The following is a 20,449-nucleotide window of genomic DNA, read 5'->3' as shown; positions in this document are numbered from 1 at the left end:
CCTCACCAATCCTTTTCCAAACCAGTGACATGAGCACATCAATTATTTTTGCCACTTGAAATGAGTATAAACTCCCATAAGCATTACGTATATTACACACACACACACACACACACACACACACACACCAATGTGCGTGTGTGTGTGTGTGTGTGTGTGTGTGTGTGTGTGTAGGGATCTCAAAAGAAAAAAATACCGTGGGCCTATTGTCAAAGGACTATTGTTCAAAAAGCATGTTTACTTGTCTTTCTAAAAATTATCACAGAATGCTATTATTTTCTATTGGTATACAAATAATTTTTAACTAAATATGAGCTTTAAAAGACAGAGGTTTATACTCAGTCACTTTTTCCCCTGGTGAATATTACTTCATTTCTTTTCATTTCAGTGTAGATTTATTTTCACGCCAAGAAGTTACTCATCATTATTTATATTCTCCTTGAAACCAGTCATGGCAGCACTTGTGTTTCCTTATCTGATGACTTGTTAAGATCAAAGGATCAAAAGCTGAAGATCCCAGACCCCTCGGGATCTCAACCCTCCATTTCACCAGATGCAGAGAAGGCCTCTGGTGAATTAAGGACCGCGCCTCACAGACCACATGGCACTATGTGTGTTAGGGATAAGCGGCAGCAACGCTGCGGTAACAACGTGGTGAGAGATGATGTCAGGTTTTAAATTCACTGGGAGCCGACTACGAAATGGGTAGCGACAGGCTCCTTCTCCTCTGCCACATGTCCTGCGGGCTCCACCGTCAATGACAGTGGCCCCTAATCATACCCCCCTCCAGGCGCTGAGCTTCTGACCCAAGATAGGGAGAGAGGGAAAGAAACAGAAGGTGCATGTATTTTGTGCAGAGATGCCTGAGGATGTGGGCCTCTGTCAAAACTCCTACAACTACTAGCCTAACTTGGCGTGTAGCAAACCAATGTATGGAGGACACACAAACCACAAGGAACTTCTCAGACTCAGGGTCTGTAAATCCCAGGCTCAGCGTTTTAGTTTGGTCTTGAACTATGCTGAATATATCACTACTGTTATGTGTGAATCTATAAAAATGCTCAGAAAGATCAAGTCAAATTTTTAACAGCGCTCTAAACCAAGACTAAGCTCACTACAATGACTTTAAAAATAAAGTCATATTTGACCCTTTTATTTGACATCAATATTGACCCCCATTTTTTGACCCCCATATTTGACATCAATGAAACAAAAGATTTTTTTTTAATCTCTTCAGTTACAGATTTTGCTATAATCAAAAATTAATGAACAGGATTAATTTTATTCTTTTTCTTCTAAAATTTTCCTCCAAATTTACTATCATTGTGGTCGTTTTTCTGAAACAATATAATAAAACAGACTATTAGTTTTGCCAAGTGCTGTGAAGGTTACGAGACAAAGACCCCCCCCCTGCATATTTTCCCTGTTTTTGCAGAAAACAGATCATAAAACAGAAAAAGCTTTCTTCAAAGAAATGAGCAGCTTCAGTTACAAGTGAAAAGTCAGCCATGTGTACTAATTCTCAGTAATAATGAAGCAAGGGGAGCTCCCCGGGGACTTAAAAGTCAATGCCTGGCATGCTTGGGTGAACTGAGGAGGAGAGCTGGTCACGTGACACAGCCTTTCAAAGCCCTTTGTATCCCCACTGGAGAGATGAGGCTGTGGAACCCATGAGGACCTGCTCCGGTGTGCGCCTGGCTCCAAGGGCAGGAAAACTGCTGCAGCAAAGGACGCCGCCGCTGCTTTACAAACACACTGAAAATGCAGCTCAGAGCTGACGGGTCCGGACTGGTTGCTACCTGCAGGATTGCTCACTTGAAGAGTAGACTCTGACTTCTTAAAGCAGTGTTGGGGGGGTGGGCGGGTGGGGGGAGCAAAAACAGGAGACTTGAAACACCGAGGACCACGGTCTACCTGCTTTAGAGATGACGGATGGCAAACCTCATTTCACAGATATTTTAAGTAGCTGTAAAGCCCAAGTGGCTCCAATTTTAAGCCCGTGTTTAGATCAGGTTTGAAGAAGGGCTGCACCTCTTTACGGTAGCGAGGCACCACTTCTGATGCCAATCCGCGCTTTGTGTTTGAAACGGGCGACCACAGACAAGAAAACAAGACCACCTACGGCAGACAATACGTGCCACAACCCATCGCCCAGACCCGTGTGCAGGCAAAATGTTTTCAGTAAAAAGATAATAAACCTCCAGGTTATTGCCAAAATCTTGAGCGGTATCACATAATTAATTTCACATTTTAAATTCTTACAGAGATATATAATCATGTCTTTTCAAGCAGGTTTAAAACCTGACTTTTTAAGAGAAACACCCTCCCCCCTCCCCCCACCGACCTACAGAAACACCCGAGGAACTGCCTGGAGCCCAGGCCAGAGACAGCTGAGGGACGTGCCACTTTAACATTAGAAACCCAGTGACTCGAAGGGACACTCCCGTTGTTTCAAATGAAGAATACTTACCGGGAAGAGCAGCTCCTGCACCTCCTAATAATATTCTTTTTGATTATTATTGTGCGCCCTTTTTATTTAGGACAATAAAGCCTCCCTTTTTCCATCCTGAATGCTCCTAAAGTTACAGCACAAGGGGATCCTACCTGGCCATCTACGACAGGTCAGTGATCAAACAGAAAGAGAGTCAGGCAAGAGCCAAATTCCGTCTCTCTCTTAAGAATGACCAGGACTAGGACTTCTTAGTTCCTGTTCCCTTTAAGGAACCCCCATTCAAAGTCAGACAGGACAATAAGCCCTTTCCAAACAAAGGTTTAATATTCTCATTTGTTTGCCCAGCATCTGAACGCAATGATTTTCAAGAAAAGATTATTTTATGAAGACCATTTCCTGCACAGAACAAGCTAATTAAAAAAATAAGTGACCTCATCTTTCTTATAAGAAAAGAAACAGGTTTAGATGGAAAATATACCAATATTGTATTGCCCTAGTGATCAAAGCCCGTTTATTTAACCAACCTTATCTTTAAATAGCGCCAGTCTTTGTAGAAGAGTTTAATTTACTTAAAGTATTTGCATTCACATGAACAAACCTGTACATGAGATAAAATGAGACATCATGTTTTGCTGAGCTTAAGAACAAGATGCAGGTTGTTCATCCATATAAAGAAATACTCATTCCAAGCCGTTTTGACAATGCGGAGCACGCTCAGCCAGCTGTTTCCCAGCATCCTTCTTCCAGAAGCACAGGGAAGCTCGAGAAGGTACTGGTACGTGGAAGGTAAAGCAAAGCAGAGAGCTGTGGCTGCCAACTCCAAACTACAAATTTTAGCACCTGACCCAGCAGAGGGTGCCATGAGGAAAGAATGTACTACAAACTAACTTTAGAAAGAGGTTAGCAAAGACTCTTTCAAAGGCCAAACACTTTCTGCCACAAATGACTTCTACTGCAGAACCAACCGAAAGCAATGACGGATTTAACAGGCATGACTTGCATGACTTAACAGGCAGTAAGATCAGAAACATTTACCCTTCCATCTCAGGAATGGTTCTCGGGCCCTAGAAGACTCTGCCCTTGCACAGGATCTGTGGTTGAACAGAAGCCTTAGTCCATATTAGGTTACCACGGTGGGGGTATGCATGTGAAACACGTCTTTTCAACACAGAGCTCTGCAAAAGGTACTTACACAGCCGCCCGCAAGAATTTCTGCTGCAAGTGGGACCGAACCATCTTTGCGCATAAATTTATCCCTCACAAAATCATTCACCTTGAAGAAAAATATTTACAGAAGCTGATGAAAAATATAAAGAAAGTCATTAAACACATATAAATATACAACTGTAAATATGTTCTTTTTCTCTGTCAGTATATTGAAGCAATCATAAACCGAATAAATTAAGGATCTTAAAAGTTTGAGAAGTGCCTTTAATAGCACATACGCAGTTTTAAAAAGGTAAAATATATCTAAGTATTGCTGATGTTTCCAGGAGAAAGAAACTGAAAGACAGATGGCACAGGGCGCTGACCAGCTCCGTGGGTGGAGCGTGTGACCCTTGATCTCCGGGTTGTGAGTTCCAGCCCTTCGTTGAAAGTAGCGATTACTTAAAAATAAAGTCTTTATAATTAAAAAAAAGAGATGACTTACAAGCCTAAAATGCAAATATGTCTGCCAATTCCAATAATGTAAGGGAGACATACTGACACCAAGGACAAGATAAAAACATACGTTTTAGAATTAAAACTGGTTTACAGAGTCTGATTAAAAATCACTTTTATGTCTGCTAACAAAATTTAATCTAAAACAAAATGCGTCACCGAGACAAAGCTGGCTAAGCAGATTTTTCAGCTTAGTAGAAATTCAGTATCTAAGAATTCTCAACATCAGTAACCTTAATTAATTAATTAAGTATAATGTACTCAAAACAGTATGAACTACAAGCCATCTAAAAATCAATCATGTTTTTGGAAGATACAAGCCAGAGAAGATGAGTTGTCCCAAGGCAAAAAAACACAGTAAAAGAATTTCAGGCACCAAGGCTCAGAGCCCAATCTAAAAGTAGAGTTTAACCTTCTGGGGCTTGAGGACCTTTGTGATGTAGCAGCAAGGATCAGGATCAGCAAGGATAAAGGGTCAGCTTTAACTAGAACTCAGACCCCTGAACAGGTGGCCTGGCAGATGCTTACAGAATATACTCTAAGCATGAATTCTATCAACGGCACATGTAACTGAGCTTTGGAGTCAGAAAAATCTGGTTTTGGATTCTAATCTTTCCACTCATGAACTGTGGACACGTGTAAATACTTAAACCTTGTGGGCTCCTCACTCTCCTCATGTGCAAACGGTGGGTCCCACTTTGCTAAAGATTAAACAATAATAGAGCATACAGGTACATACATGTACCATACATATGGTAGGGATGGAGGCAAATTTAGCTGCAGCTGCAGCCACACTGGGGATGGTGGTGGACGGTAGTGGTGGTGGACGGTGGTGGTGGTGGTGGACGGTGGACGGTGGTCGGTGGTGGTGGACGACGGTGGACAGTGGTGGGTGGTGGTGGTGGATGGTGGTGGACGGTGGTGGTGGTGGTGGTGGTGGGTGGTGGTGGACGGTGGTCGGTGGTGGTGGACGACGGTGGACGGTGATGGGTGGTGGTGGTGGACGGTGGTGGACGGTGGTGGTGGTGGGTGATGGGTGGTGGTGGACGGTGGTCGGTGGTGGTGGACGACGGTGGACGGTGATGGGTGGTGGTGGTGGACGGTGGTGGTGGTGGGTGATGGGTGGTGGTGGACGGTGGTGGTGGTGGGTGGTGGTAGGTGGTGATGGTGGTGGATGGTAGTGGTAGCAGCCACCACAAGTCCTATTCAAATATAGCATCACATTTTTGGATGTTCAGTGTTCAATGGAGGATAGTGAAAAAACTGTGTGATGAGTGCCCTAGGTTCGAATTAGCCAGCACCTCTGAGGAAACACAAACCTGCTATTTCCCATAAGAATATCCGCTAGATTCCTGAGTGTGTGCAAACTCCCTGCATAAGAAGCATCAACTGAAAAGACTTACTGTAAGTTTTATGGCCTTCTCTGGGGCAACTCCCAATAACTGTGGCAACAGACCTAAAAGCAACAAAAAGTAGAAGTACATTAAATAAATTACCGTTAACTAAACAAATCAACGGCTCTAAAAAAGGGATCACCATCTAAACACTGGGGCACTCTCTACTGTGATTTTCTGCTATTAGTTTTAATGAGAATACTCGAAACGGAATGTGTAAGCACAAATGTGTCTAAGAGCCACATCAGGACCAAGTAAATTCCCACTCATATTCTGGGTCGTTTGCACGTTGGGTAAATCAACAGTGCTAGTGATATAGGAAATCTCATTATTCCATAAGTTTGTTCTTTTCCCTCCTGCCTCTTAAATATGTGAAATAAGTGTACTTTAGTAACTATCTTATTTTTTTTCTAACACTTTTCTCATCTCCCCACCCCCGAAGGCCCACAGTTTAGTCATTCATTCATTTAGAAACTTGACAAGCACAAGACAAACAAGGTTCTTGCTCTGACCAGCCTCAGGAGGAAGGAAGGGAGAGGCTTTCCTGAAGACGTGACAATTGGGGAAAAATGCATTCTGGAAGGGGAACAGATAAGACAAAGAAAGAGTAGGAACAAGCCCAGTGTTCTCAAAAATGAGGGTGAACATCGGTGAGCCACCTGGCACAGAGCAGGCATGAGGACAGGCACGAGTGGGGGCCAGATGCTATAGCCGTGTCACAGGCCAGGATCCTGGGTTAGATGAGAAGTAATTACAAGCCTCCATCAGGAGAGTGATATGCTAATTCACATTTTGAAAGACCACTCTGGCTGCTGTGTGGAGAAAAGACAGGACATACTAATGGGGTTTGTGTGTGTCAGGAGAGGAGACAGAGAAAGAAAAACTGGGTTTGACATGAATAGCTGGGGCAAGATGAAGCCTGGGGAGTAATGGGTTTGGGGTGAGAAGTGAAAAGTTCTGTTTTAAACGTGTTAGGTTGAGTGGGAATTACGTACCAGGGCACAGGAAGAGGATGCCTTTGACAGGAAAGAGACGCTTCTGGGAAAGGCACAACAGGAGCGGACCGATATAAGTAAACTAAAAAACGGTATCATTTTCATTTGTTCTAAGAGAACAAAATGAAAGGCAGATGCCTTTTCTTGGAAACACACGGTGAGCTAACCCTGAGGATCAGAATGTATTGTTTCCCCATGTCATACTGCTGTCCTTGAGAGGGACGTCACGGTGTTAGCCTTTGTCAGTGAGGACAATTTTCTAATTCATCAACATAAGAAGGTCCACTTGCCTTGTCCTCTGAGTGACCAGCCTGGCACACACAATCTTCCTAAGCCTGTGGCCAAAAGTCACCAGCCTGAGGGCTGTCTGTATCCAGTCTACAGACATGTTTTATTGACTAGCACAAGGTTTCAAACATAATTTGAGCTTATTATAAAGATGTAAAGATGGATCAATCGATCGATCGATGGATGAATCCATAGATCTGACAGCCCTCAGCCTCTTCCTGACATTATGGCAATCTGCTCCAGTTGGGTGAGGCTCTGCCCTTCAGGACCGAGCATTGGTTCACCAAGGTCCCCCCACACTCCCTAATGCCGACATGGGATTGAGGACAACGGTCATTCATCATTTTCCTTGCTCTGTTGCTATCTTCACAGGAGAGAAATGTTTTTCTGTGCCTCTGGTTCTACAAAAAGTACAAACAGCTTCACGCTATAGGAAAACTGGAGAAAGCTCATTTCATTGTGGAACCCAATGATAAGGATGCTGACGCTAATGAAAATGTTCTTTAAAAACAGCTGACCTAAAAACAGCTAATGTATTATTTATGATGTATCAGGCACCACATTAAGCACTTTACTGACTCACTGAATCCTTAAAACCATCCTACAAGGAGGAAACTGAGGCACACAGAGATTCATCCATTCTGAATCACCCAGCTGATAAACAGTGAGGCTGGGATTCCAACCTGAGCCGTCCTCCTCAAGAGTCCATGTTTTTAGACAATACTCACCCATCCTGTGCCCCACAGCAAACGTATATCTGCCTCTCACACACCACCTCCTTTCCCCATGTACATAACCTGCCTGGATCCTAGAAACATTTGAGTTTGCAATGTCTTCTCTAGGCCACCATATTTGGAGCCTGCTTCACCCCAGGCCAACAGGTGATAGCGCAAGATAAGATACCTAAAACACTTGCAGGCCATGAGTCCAGCACCGTGGGCCCTATGAGCTAGTAGCCTAAGTGGAACTAGGCAGTGGGGAATCTTCGCCCAGGAGCGCAACAGAGTCCTGAGAGTGAAGAGCCAGTCAGCACAGAGGCACAGACGGAGCAGACGCCCTGTGGAGGCGGGAGAGTGACCGGCTGAAGCCCTGGGTGGCCTAACGCCTCAATGAAGCATGAGGAACATAAGGATAAGAAAGGAAAGTGGACGGGCAGACAGAAGAGAATGTGAAGCCAATGCAACAGAGACACCAAAGGGAGAGAACACAACTCATGAAGGGTGCACAGGTAGGGGAGTGCCCTTGACCATCTTCTGGTCCTTCTGAGGGCCAGGTTCCAGCAACATTCCTGCCCTGGAATCACTGGGAGATCTCTGCAGTAAACTCTCACCAAAACTCTGCTCTCACTGGCTGCAGGCGGGCTATGCTCTTTACAAGCTAATGAACCAAAGCCGCACAGAAAACATGAATACGAAACCATCTGGGCCAAGCAAGTGCTCTTATTCAAAGTGAGCACTCCCTCCTCCTAAACCACATTCACTTATGAATCTTTTACTTACACCACATGACAGGATACGATGCCTCTAATACGAGAAGAGAGGCTCTGTTATGACTATACAAACACGCTAATTTCTACAGGTAAAATAAGGGACGCGCCGTTTCAACTACACCTTAACATGTACAATTTCCATCTTCCTCTGTACTCAGGGCAAGTACCAAAATGTTCAGTTAAATACGGACTTGCTAGATGCATTTTTCTCATCATTAAATTGTAGACCAAAACCATGGATGGGCTGAAAGCACTGTGATTTAAATGATGATCTCTTGTCTATAACTACCCCGTGACAGTCTTTTAAAATGACTAATAAAAAACAGCCCACAGAGCCAAATGACTACAGTGTTAGACACAATCACTTCAGCCTTTTAAGCTATCGAGATTTGTCTTTCTCACTACAAATTTAGTAATGCACCGTGAACAGCAAAAAACAAAACCAAACAAAAGAGAAAACCCTGTATTTAAGACTAAATATAGAGCAGCAAATATTTATTTGTTCAGCAAACATTTACCAAGTGCCTTCTGCGTGCCTGGGACTGGAAGGAACTGTGATCGACATAGTAAGGTCTGTGCTGCCCCCAGGAGAAATTCTCAGTGTAGAAGGGAACCCTAGGTGTCTCTGTGTGCCCCCAAAGGGAGATACACCAAAAAAAGAGTGGGGAGTACCAGAGCACAGAGGCATCAAAGAACTATGTGAATACAGTGGAGAGAACCCGTTGTTTCCTACAGGAGGGAAGAGAGCATCAAAGAGGAGGAGGTACCAGAACTGGGTCTTGAAGGAAAGGTAGGGGTTTAGTGGAGAAGAGAGATGTGGGTAGAACACAGGGCACAGTGGCCAGTGAGGGAAAGGCACCAAAGTCCGAAGAGCATGGCACAGCCAGGGTTGGGGCAAGACCACTGAAGGCTGTGGCTGGATCACGGACCTGGTGATAAGTAACCCTACCAGTGACAGTATGACGGCCAGTATTGGGGGGTACCTCCCACACGTCAGGCCCTATTCTACAGGCTTTAGGTGAATCAATACACTTAATCCACACAAGTCAAAACAGTAACTCAGTGCAAGTTATTCTTATCCCATCAACAGAAACTGATACAGACTTTAAAGAAGCTGCCCAGGGTCACTCAGCTGTTAAGATGGGGGAATGGGTTCAACCCAGGCAGTCTGGCTGGAGGGGGGTGTTCTTATCTGGTGCATCGTACTGAGGCATCGTACTGCTTTTCTCGTGGGACACACTGAGGAGCTTGGGCCAAATTCTGTAGATACATTGGGTGGCTTTTAAGGTAGACAGTGTAGTTCAAAGAGTAAAAAGTTCTAGAGGCAGGTGAAGGGTAGATGCTAAGGGCAGAGACCTAAGGCAGGGAGAGCAATCAAGAGGTTAAAGTAACATAATCGGAGGCGCTGAGTTTCACTAAATAGATAACTCCAACTCAGTAAGAATAAAACCAAAGCACAGATCCATTCCTAAGACTTGGGCCAGATGTTGGCACATGGGGACGCACGGGATAAGGACCATTCTTGTGGTGAATGCCCTGGCTAAATGGGGAAACAAAGGCAGCTATGGACTGCAACCTGACCCGAGTGCCACTACAGACGGGGCCCTGGACGCCAGCAGCCCTGCATAAATGCCCTTTGGAAGGGGTCATGATCTGTGGAACAATGAGAAGTCACAGAGGCGGGAATTTCAAGAACCTTCCTGGTTCCCTGACTGGTGGCGGGGGGTGGGGGTGGGATGTGGCTCAGTAATGCCTAAAACAGCCAGTCTTGTTATGGTGCTTCAACACGATCACAGTGAAGTTTAAAGTACATATATGTTTGACATCTGGGTAACTCAGCAGAAAAATTAGGCTTCTAATATAAGATGTTTCTGTTGGATTCTGGAAACTCATTTTAACAGAGAATGGATGTGTGTGTTGTTTCTAACTTGTCAAAACAGCAGTCTATTTTCCAACTGCCTCAAATGAAATTTATTAGTGTGGTTAGTTTTCTAATCTTCTCATTTTAGTTCAGCTCCATCAGCACATATGGCAATGCTTCCTTGGCAAACTTTACCAGAAGGCTGCTAATGCGAGAAAAGATTTACAGGGTACAATATTAATATAGTATTTTGTCTTCAAATTTCATAGGGTTGAGATATAAATCACACTACCCTCTCTGATCCCAGTCCCTTGTGCAACCCAATGAGAACTGAGCTGGAGGTGTGGGAACTAAGCCCACATCAGGAACCTCTAATTTGAGCTTCCTAAGGCACCCCGAAGAGGTTCCTGGAGCAGTGTGCTGGATCAGAGGGCTACTATGCTATTCTCTACTTAAAAACCTTTTAGAAATAGAATTCTAGAATCTCAGAGTTGGAAGGGACTCTGAAAGATTTGAAACTCATTAATAATGCTGGCCTAATTGAAGCAATTTATTTCCAATGGCGTGGCAGCAAAATGAATGGCTTGGAGCCTGAGCTTTGGAGGTTGACAGACCTGGGCTGGAATCTGAGGTCCGTACCTTTTTCCTGCTGAGTGATCTTGGGGATGTTATTCTTTGAACTCTAGGTTCTTCCCTGGTAAATCAAGGATGCTGATGATGACTCACTGGTTTATTATGGTAATTAAACGAGTAAATGTAGAGCTAGACACTATTCTGAACGTTCACTACATATTCAAAAACGAGATGTTTCTATCTATCTGTTCAAGGCGTATCCTTGATTCTGTTCCTGCATACAAGAGGCTATTCTGCCTGAATAATGTTCACAGTCCAGAGTTAAGTCCGGAGTAGAATGCGGTCTCCATAGCATTATGCTTATCCTTAGAAGACCTGTCCCCCAGATGTGGGGGTGCATCTGGTCTGAGAGTGTCTCGTGGCCCTGCTTCCTCTGCGCAAAGATACGGAAGTAGTACAGACATAACAATACATCTTTAGGTTTTCAAGTGAAAATAAAATGTTTCTGTTAAGAAGTTAAACACTGCTCAACCTCTCATGACAAGCGACTCTTGACAATGTAATTTCTACCGAGTGGCAGAAGAGCCAGGTGATTAAGAGTGTGGAGTCTGGATCCAGGATGCTGAGTCTGAATGCTGACTCCCTTATCCATTAACCGTGTCACTGTGGGCAACTTAACCCACTCTCTTTGTGCCTTCGTTTCTACCTCTGTAAGATGGAGATACACACAGTGCCACCCTCATGGGGTAGTTCTGACGATGAAAGGAATTCATATACGTAAAGCCCTCCAAGCACACAGGAGGTACTACAGAAGTGATTTTTTGTTGTTTTTTTTTATCTTCATCACCATCGCCATCATCACGCTCCTCTTCCTTCACAGACACTGGAATCTGGAGAGGCTAAGCAGCTTGTCCCAAGGCCCTCAGTGTTTGGGGACTACGCAGTGGCGCTCAGAGCTGAGATCATTCAGCTCCACCACTCCCCTCCAGCCAGGGCTTTCTGCCTCCCGCGCTTGGCGTCCCCATGGTCCCTCTAGGAGACTTACTGCTCCAACTTTCTTCTTTGCTGTGTAAAGGCTTTTCTTCTGGCCCAGACTGTTCCACAACTTTTCTCTGGGTCCCGCCCAGCGCTGGCCCTTTCACATGGTGAAAGGAGGGTGGAGGTGTGGCGGGCATCCTCATCACACCTCCACCTCTCTCTCTCCAGGTGCTGAGTAACGGGCACTGAACAGCGGGGCCAACCTGCCGGTCATGACCTGGAGAAAAGGTCCAAGTCCGGACACATGCAGGGAAGCGGGCTCGGGTGGAGCAGCAGGTCGGGAGCCAGGCTGCCGGTCCATGGACAACTGTAAGCGCCATGGAGTAGCTCTCCCCAAACACCACACTGCACGAGACAGGCAGGCGCACAGACGCAAACGGGCCACAGCAAGGTAGAAACTCCGTTAACTGCAGCAGCATCTCTGTCTCGGGGCAGACAAAAACACACTTCGGCGCAGTCCTGAGAAAGGGACTGCCGAGCACGTAAAATGGGGAAGGGGGCCTTCAGGGCAGAGACAGCTGTGGAGGGGGGTAGGGGAAATGAGCGCATAAACGATTCCCATTCCTCTAGCCAAAGGCACATGAAGCACTTTTTTGTGTTATCTAGTTTCAAACCAGAGGAAACCCCTCCAATGTTAAATTCTTACCCTCCTGACCTCCCCACAGAGGCCACTACACTCGCCCTCACGTTCCCAGAGAGCCCTCCTTGCTTTCAACATCAGATTACCCTTCATTCTGGAGCTATCAGCACTCTGCAAGCCCTGTCTCACAGCTTTTATTCCTGCTCCTAGTTCCATGGCCTTCTCTCTTCACTTGTTCAAGCCTTCTTTCCTCCCTCCTCCTTCAACCGCTTGTCTGTCCACCTCTGACTCATATTGCCCTGAGGCACGAGGCGTTTCCACCCTCCCTACCAAGCTATCCCCTTTCAGATCATGGCAGGTCTGCACCGGCTCTGGAGGAGCACCCAACCGGGACTGTGCAGGGGAGCTGGGGAAATGGCAGGGTGGGGGTGGGGGGCACAGTGCAGATGGTCAGATTTAAATGATTGCTCATCTGGGTTAAATGTTTTACTCCAAATGTCAAGAACCAGCCATAGTTCACGATGCCTTTGGAAGACTGAGTGTCAAAATGTAAATGAATGATACTGATTCTAGTCTAGGAAGGATTTAGTTCCTTTGACTATTCTGTTTTGGGGCTGGCTGTCTAGAAGTGAAGATCATTGGGAAGAAAGGTCATATCCCCTCCTTCTGTGTGTCACTCTGATACATGACAACTCCTATTCATCTTTTCTTCTACCTCAACTAATTCCTTGCTGCTGAGGTTCGATCAGTTCTGCTTGCTGTGGACTCAGCAAAGGCAGTAGCTGGTTATAAATTACCATTCTGGAGGCCCAGCCCTGACTCACTCAATCTTTTCTTGGCTGGGCTGCGCCTACTTTGATCTTTTCGTCATCCTTCCCAAGTTACTAAGCTCACCACTGTTGTCACCTGGCATTCAGGGCCCTCTGACAACACACCCACCCACCCTGGTCTGACCTTGTACTACCTCTGCCTCCCGTGTTAACACCCTGTGCTCGGTACGGCGGGCTCACTGTAGATCTCCAGATGTGACTACCCAGCTCATGGTTTCCTAGAAGCAAATGTCTGCCTTCTGATCTTTTCACAGCCTTAATACACTAAATTAAAACATGCAAAAAACTGGCCCCCCAAAATAAGATTCAAACCAATCTATTTTGTTCTCATTAGAAGCTTTGCTGGACATGGATAGACACTCATGATTTGGCGCAGTTCAAGGATTCACTGTAGTTGGTTCCAAGACATATGCATTCTTAAGTTATGCAAAACAGTTGTAGAAACTCCAATCATTTTATTTTGGTGCTAGCATTTTTTAAAATTTATTTTTATCCATAAGAATTACGCAAGAAGGAATTTCACCGTGGACCCATGTAATTTGGGTACTCCCCTCTATAGAGTCATTAACCACAAGAAGAGGCCTCGCTTAAACTAGCTGTCTGACAAAACTTCCTTCCAGAATGCAAACATATCAATAACTTCCTGAGATATCACCACAATATCCTCTAGATGTCACCTTGAGAACATTCCAGGATGAAGACGACTGCTTTTGCACCACACAGACAACTTGAAATAGACCCGTTTAAGATTCTGTAAGCCCAGATCAATGGTTTAATAAAATTAAAAAAAAAATTTTTTTTTTGCCAATTAACTCAAAAACTAAACACTCCAAATTAAGTGTAACTCACAAAATGAGCTAGTTTCTCTTTCCAGCAGATTTTCTTTATGACTTTTCCCATCAACAGACACAAAAACAAAACCTTCCTTTAAGAAGTATTTCTCATGGATTCTGATTTCTCTTGAATCATTCTCCCCAAAGATCCTCCCCCAAACATTTTCCAATTTCTAAGGCTGCTCATATCATTACCTGAAGCACCTGAGGGAGGAGAGTACAGCAAAGTTTAAAGGCAGAAATTAGTTATTCCTGGACTGGTAAGAGCATTTCATTGGGGACGATTACCCAATCAATTGTTTCTCTTTAATATGCCAAGTCAATAGCAGGCCAATAAGTGACTCATTTGGTCATGCAGTTCACTCAAGCCAAATGAGCTGTCAGGTACTTCATTAAGAATTGTAAACACCTGAGTGCATGAAATCAATCTGGAAAGTGGGGAGGAAATAAAGGAAGGCTTTTACAAGTGACTTCAGACAGATCTGGATTATTCTGGGTGTTATTTCCCTTCATCCAGACAGACTTAGCCTGGGGGTCTGATTTTCAAAAACTGCAGAAAAACCTTGGAAAATCAATCACGTTCTCATAAAGAAAGTCGTGTATATAAGAGAGAAGGTCTGCAGAGTCAGTCTCATAGGATTTCCAAAGGGGTCCTTCCTGATCCCCCCAGAATAAGAGAATCTCAGAGACAAGGGAACAGTGCGCTGCACAGAGACATGGAGAGTAAGACCTAAGAAACCCACCATACTAAAGCGCCTTGTGGCTTGCTGGAGGCCCACGACGCCACCATGTCTGCTCCAGACAGTTGCTGACCTTCCCCGCAGCTGTGTTATCAATCCCCTTTGGACCCCGGGGTGGTGATCCAAACGTGCTCCCCAATGAGGACTGGATAACTTCCCGGACTGCGCGCAGAGGCCGGTGGCTGCCCGAGAAAGCCAAGAGAAAAACCACCTGCGGTGCAGGGCTCAAGAGCGCTTTAGAAAGAACTTCATGCTAGCTGTTGCACAAGGATACAAACACAGCGCCCCTTTAGAGATCTGCATTCTTGTTATGGGAAGAAAAGGAAAAAAAGAGAGGGAGAAAGATGCTTATTAACCTTATAATAAGGACACATGCCGCAAGCATCTTCTTTCAGTGTTAACTGCCAACTTTTTTCCAAAAAATGCATAAAGATAATTTTAAAATAGGGGGAAGAGACCTTACTTGTGCAACATTCCCAAATTATACTATTCAGGAAATATTAGCAATTACATACGTATTGATGCAGAAAAATTACATGTTAAGCAAAATTCCCTAATAGAAAAAATAGGCTCTATATTTCAAAACATGTTTATAAATTAGAGATGTCCTCTGACACCTTCTCACATCCTGCTAGGTGAAGCGTTATCACAGGCAATTCTAAATTCCCAAAACTGAAATTCAAGTTTCCCCTAAAATAAAATTTTTTAACAGTAAAATTACATCTAATGAGAAATTTAGTCAAAGAATCACACGCAGGCTGTGTGCTGTCTTGACTTTGCACACACGGGTTACAATAGTGATTCCCAGCGGTACCTCAGGTCTTTGTTGTTTCTATTATAATTTGTGCTAGTACTGATGACTTCCCATTTCATCTGATCTTTCTCCCACCCTAATGACAAGCATTTATAAATAAGCAGTTACATACAATTATTAATTAATGATTAAGTGCAAGGCACAAAAGAGAATTGGTCCCCAACTAATCAATAATAGGAACAGGTCACTTTTACGAAGCAAGGTTAAAATAATTTCTTTTAACCTGAACTGCCAATCATCTCTTTGCTCTCAAGATCCAAACTGAAGAACAAAACCAAAGTTTTATAATAAATCTTTTGCTTTAAAATCATTTACTAGAAAACAGAAGAAGTCAAGAGGAAATGAACAGAGATGACTCCTAGAATTAATCTTCTCATACTCACATTCTACTACCATCCTCTGACAGGGAACCCCTCAGGGTTCAGGCAGCCAAAACAGGTGAGATAAATGACTGTTTCTAAACCAGGAAAAAGGGGAAGACTGTGCCTTTGGTTTTCAAAGTGAGCCTCCATTTCTAATAGAGGGGCTGACTCCCCTTCCCTAAGGAGTTAAAAGCAGCTTCCCCACCCCCAGCCCCTCATCTTACAGATATGATCTCTGAAGTAGCAAGAGGTCTGTGGGATGGCCATATTAGCTTGGCACTCAGTACTCAGGTATGCTTTAAGCTGTTCTGTCTATGGGGTTAAAAGAACAGGTCAAGGAAGAAAATCTGAATAAAACCAAGAATCAAGATCTGTCAGACTGTTCGAAGAGGAAAGAGAAGGGACTCAACATTAAATCAAACCAGGTCAACACAAGTATATTAAGGACATTCAGCAGGACAAAAAGTATTTCTCACAATCCTAAAGGCACTCTCGACATTTAATCCAATACCGAGGGAAGGCCATAAAAGTAGTCTGGGAAGCAATGGCAAGGCTCAGACATCCTCCTGGCTTGACTCGCAAAGCTCTCCAGGCAGAAAACAACCCACGTGAACAGGTAAGGTGGCAGCCTTTGCCTGAGTCACTGCAAAGCAGGCACTGTGACATTAACCTTGTACTACTTGGGAGACATTTCATTTGTGAGGTTTGTTGTCACCAGGACAGAAGAGTATTTCAAATGGAAGGCAGTGACCCTGTAAGGGTCATCATCAATCACCTGGGGTCAAAGACCTTCCCAATTGTAAGAAGAGGCAGGGGGTGAGGGAAAGAGGGCAGAGAAGAGATCAAAAGGCCTTTGATGGGAGGTATCTACCTACACAACAGAACCTGCAAAATGGAAATTCTCGAGTTTAAAAGCCCCTAGGTTTCTAAGGTGAGAAATTTCAAGAGGGGTCTTTGTTTTTTTACACTTGGATGCATAAGATGAAGACTGGAGTCAGCAGATGGCAGAGGAGGCCTAGATGGACACAGGTTTACATGGCTGCCAGTTTCAAGGTCTGGCCCCATAGAGTACTAAATACTATTTTCTTCTAGAGCAAGCACTGAAAGGGAGGGAAGACCCTGCCAACAGTGCAGCTGCCAAATGGCAAAGTGGCTGGGTATTTTATTTTATTTATTTTTGAGAGCGACTGTGTGTGCATGCACAGGGGAAGGGCAGAGGGAGAGAGAGAATCTTAGGCAGGCTCCATGCCTACCGCAGAGCCCAGCATGGGCTTGATCTCATGACCCTGATATCGTGACCCTAACCAAAACCAAGAGTTGGACGCTTAGCCAACTGAGCCACCCAGGTGCCCTGCAATACTGTATCTTAGCTGATGCAAATACACTTACTTCTTTTCCCTTTGTAGAAGGCAATACAGAGAGGTTGGGAAGTAAAGTCAAGCCTCTTTAGGCCAATGCCGATGGAAAACCAGTCAGGACCTGTGAGATCTTTTCTATTAGTGATGTCATACATCTTGCTGCTGTTTTCCTTGCTTCATGAACCTTAGATGATTGAAGGAGCAGCTGGATAGGACTACCTGGTAGAGTGGTGTATGAATCAACTCCACTGGGTACCGAGTGAGAGGAAGGGAAGGGGCAACTTTAAGGAAGAGGCAGTAAAGGAGGGCTCCACCGAACCCTTGGTTACCGTGCTTGATAGACTTTTTTGGGGTATATTCAAGGACAATCATTAATCCCGAGTAGGCTCTGTCCCATCCCCAGGATGCCTTTTCCTTCTAGCTGGTGAACTGAGTTACTTCAAGAAGACAAACAATACGAGCCTTTTAAAAAACCCACTGAGGATATTTATAAAAAATAATTATTTTAAGAAATAAAACCTACTAAAGAGCAATATAAATGGCTTTCAGATTATGGGCTGTTTTGATTAGCCATGCCCTGGATGCCTCCAGCCTACTCCCCTTAGCATGGATAATTGAGAATCTGCTGCATTTCCATTGTAATGCAGTCTCCCTAATCCATTTCAGGCATGCAGATGGAAAACCAAACCTTCTGGCTACTATTTCACCTTACATGGATTTAGCACATGGCACTAACCTCTGTACAGTCCAAAGAAGCCTTCGTAGCGCAGCACTTTCTTAAAACAGTCAAAGCTGTTCTTATACATAAGTTCTCCCACAAAAGAGCCAGTTGATCGTTGGTTCTGCATTCGAGTTTTTACAAGATCGATAGGATACACGGCAGTGGCTCCAACAGCTAAAACCAGATAATACCAATATTTCAAAAGGCATTCAGGTCAGTCAGAGGAAAGGGGAAGGTGGTCAACGCCAAAGAAAAGCCTGAAGACGGAAAGGTATAAACTGTGCATGTACAGACTGTAAAACTGCACAAACTTTCCTAATAAACAACTACGGATTTTCATTCAAGTGCCTCCTGATAAAATGCTGTCCCAGACAGCTGAAATGTGCAAAACTCATCACCTACAGCCTAACCTCACTGTTCACCCATCTTAAAAGCCTATCTGCAACTTAGAGAAAAAGGCCCTGATCTCAGGCAGGTATGGGGGAAGTTCCCTTTGCTCTTGTCCCATCTCAGAGATGCAGACAGGAAACTGGCTTGGCAAGACCAAGGAAGGCTCCATCCTTTAATACTGTAAGGTGGAAAATCAGAGAAAAAAATCAGAGGAATAACAAAAGTGAAACATTCGCACTCATCCATGACTAACCTCCAGCAATGGAACCCAGCCCAAACCTGTAGGCCGACTCCGCAACCTGCAGGAGAACCGGTCGGGAGGAGTCCACTGAGGCCTTCTTCTTTGCACACACAGGAGTCGCGGGGTGGGGGTGGGGGGTAGGCAGGAGACAGAAAGAAGGACAGAACAGAAATGAGCACATATGATTTTTAAAATTAACCACTGGGGTCCAAATTCACGATACAAACTAACATATCAAAGAGGAAGGCAGGGTTAGATTCTGTTGTTCTTATTAATAAAAGGTTATTATTGTTGTTAACGCTGAAAATCAATAAAAAAAACCATTATGTACTCCCCCAGAAATGTTATGAACCTATTTTCAAATGTTTAATTTCTATCAGTGATCAAGGAGATCCAAACTTAAAAACATTAATGAGATATCATTCTTCATTAACCAAACTGGTAGGTTTGGGTTTTTTTTTTTAATTCATTTTAGTGAAGTGTGGTTGACCTACAATATACTAGTTTCAGGTGTAAAACACAGGGTTTTGACATTGATGTAGTGAATCTGTCAAGTGTCACCATGATAAATCTAACTACCATCTGTCACCATGGTTTGTTTTCTAATGGCAACACCCAGCCTGGCAAGAGTTGATAAAAACGGGGCTTCTCAAACCTGCCATTTAATCCAGTATAAACTTGAAGGGAAACTTGATAATATACACTCAAACTCTTGTACATGACCTTTGACCCTGCAGTTCTACTTACAACAAAATCAGACTAGAAAATAATCATGTATATGAACATACATCGAGCTACCAGAATGTTAAAAAGCAATCCTGTTTAAGAGCGAAAACTCTGAAAATAACCTAAATGTCCAATAATAGAGGACTGGTTAACAATGTTGCAGCCTTGGGATGCCTGGCTGGCTCAGTCAGTAAAGTATGCGACTCTTGAGCTCAAGGTTATGAATTCGCATCCCACGGTGGATACAGAGATTATTTAAATAAACAAACTTTTAAAAAAATGCTACAGCCTTAAAATGAAATCATATGTCATTGTAAAAGAATTATTTGATGTTAAGAAAAATGTTCATAAGGGATTAGTTACAAGGAATATGGCAGGTTAACAAGTATTTATGATATAATTCTCTTTACCTTTATAAATATTTGAAATATTTCATGATAAACTTTTTAAGAACAATGTTAAAGACTGTGTGCAATATGATGTTGTTTTTAATTAAAATTATATGAAGACTTATAGATGCATATAAAAACATACTAACATTTTCGCTATCCCAATACCCAGAGATAACTCAAAATATTTACAGCAGCTACAACTAGGCGGTCATATTACTGGCAATCGTTACTTTCTCCTCTTTTCTATCCACTTTTTTCTAAATTCATACTTGAGGCCAGTCAGTTATTTTATTGTTCTTTTGACCCATTATCCTTACCGTGTTTTTGATGCCAGAACATCTCAGATTATTGCATTTTTCTGTCTATATAAATAAAACAGTAATTTTACGTCATGCAAAGTTGTCAAATGAGGGTGATAGTACTTAATAATACCTGTTGAATTAATAAATACACTCAATAAAATTTGTTTTTCAAAAGCCACGATAATTAAAGTAGGTGAACAATGAAAATAATTATCAACCCTAGCTATCAACCCACTGAATTTTAGTTGCTGTCAATGTTACACAATTCTAATAGAATGAGATAATTTGGAATCTCCTGTAAAGTCACTTCACTGAAAATAGCTTCATATAGAAATACACATCTTTAGAATGTAAAACATTTCTTCTGCAACTTTCATGGGGTGTTTCCAACTCTATCTCTGCATAGAT

At 43.5% G+C, this 20,449-nt stretch overlaps 1 protein-coding gene across 3 annotated transcripts in view; it reads right to left on the bottom strand.

Annotated features, from left to right (window-relative positions):
- The window catches only part of SLC25A13 (solute carrier family 25 member 13), a 173,149-nt gene that overhangs the window by 47,716 nt on the left and 104,984 nt on the right, over positions 1 to 20,449 (bottom strand). For 2 of the 3 annotated variants that reach the window (XM_045793200.2, XM_087861058.1), the window contains 4 exons: positions 18,634 to 18,721; positions 18,006 to 18,164; positions 5,518 to 5,570; positions 3,645 to 3,725 (listed from right to left, as the gene is read on the bottom strand). In XM_045793200.2, the coding sequence (XP_045649156.1) occupies positions 3,645 to 3,725; positions 5,518 to 5,570; positions 18,006 to 18,164; positions 18,634 to 18,721 (381 nt within the window). The remainder of the gene's footprint in view (positions 1 to 3,644; positions 3,726 to 5,517; positions 5,571 to 18,005; positions 18,165 to 18,633; positions 18,722 to 20,449) is intronic. The other variant, XM_045793201.2, reaches the window with a different exon arrangement.

The sequence above is a fragment of the Ursus americanus genome, chromosome 3 (genome assembly GCF_024610735.1).
Source record: "Ursus americanus isolate L20-20 chromosome 3, mUrsAme1.1.p, whole genome shotgun sequence".
Classification (NCBI taxonomy): domain Eukaryota; kingdom Metazoa; phylum Chordata; class Mammalia; order Carnivora; family Ursidae; genus Ursus; species Ursus americanus.
This window is presented reverse-complemented; position numbering and strand designations above follow the sequence as displayed.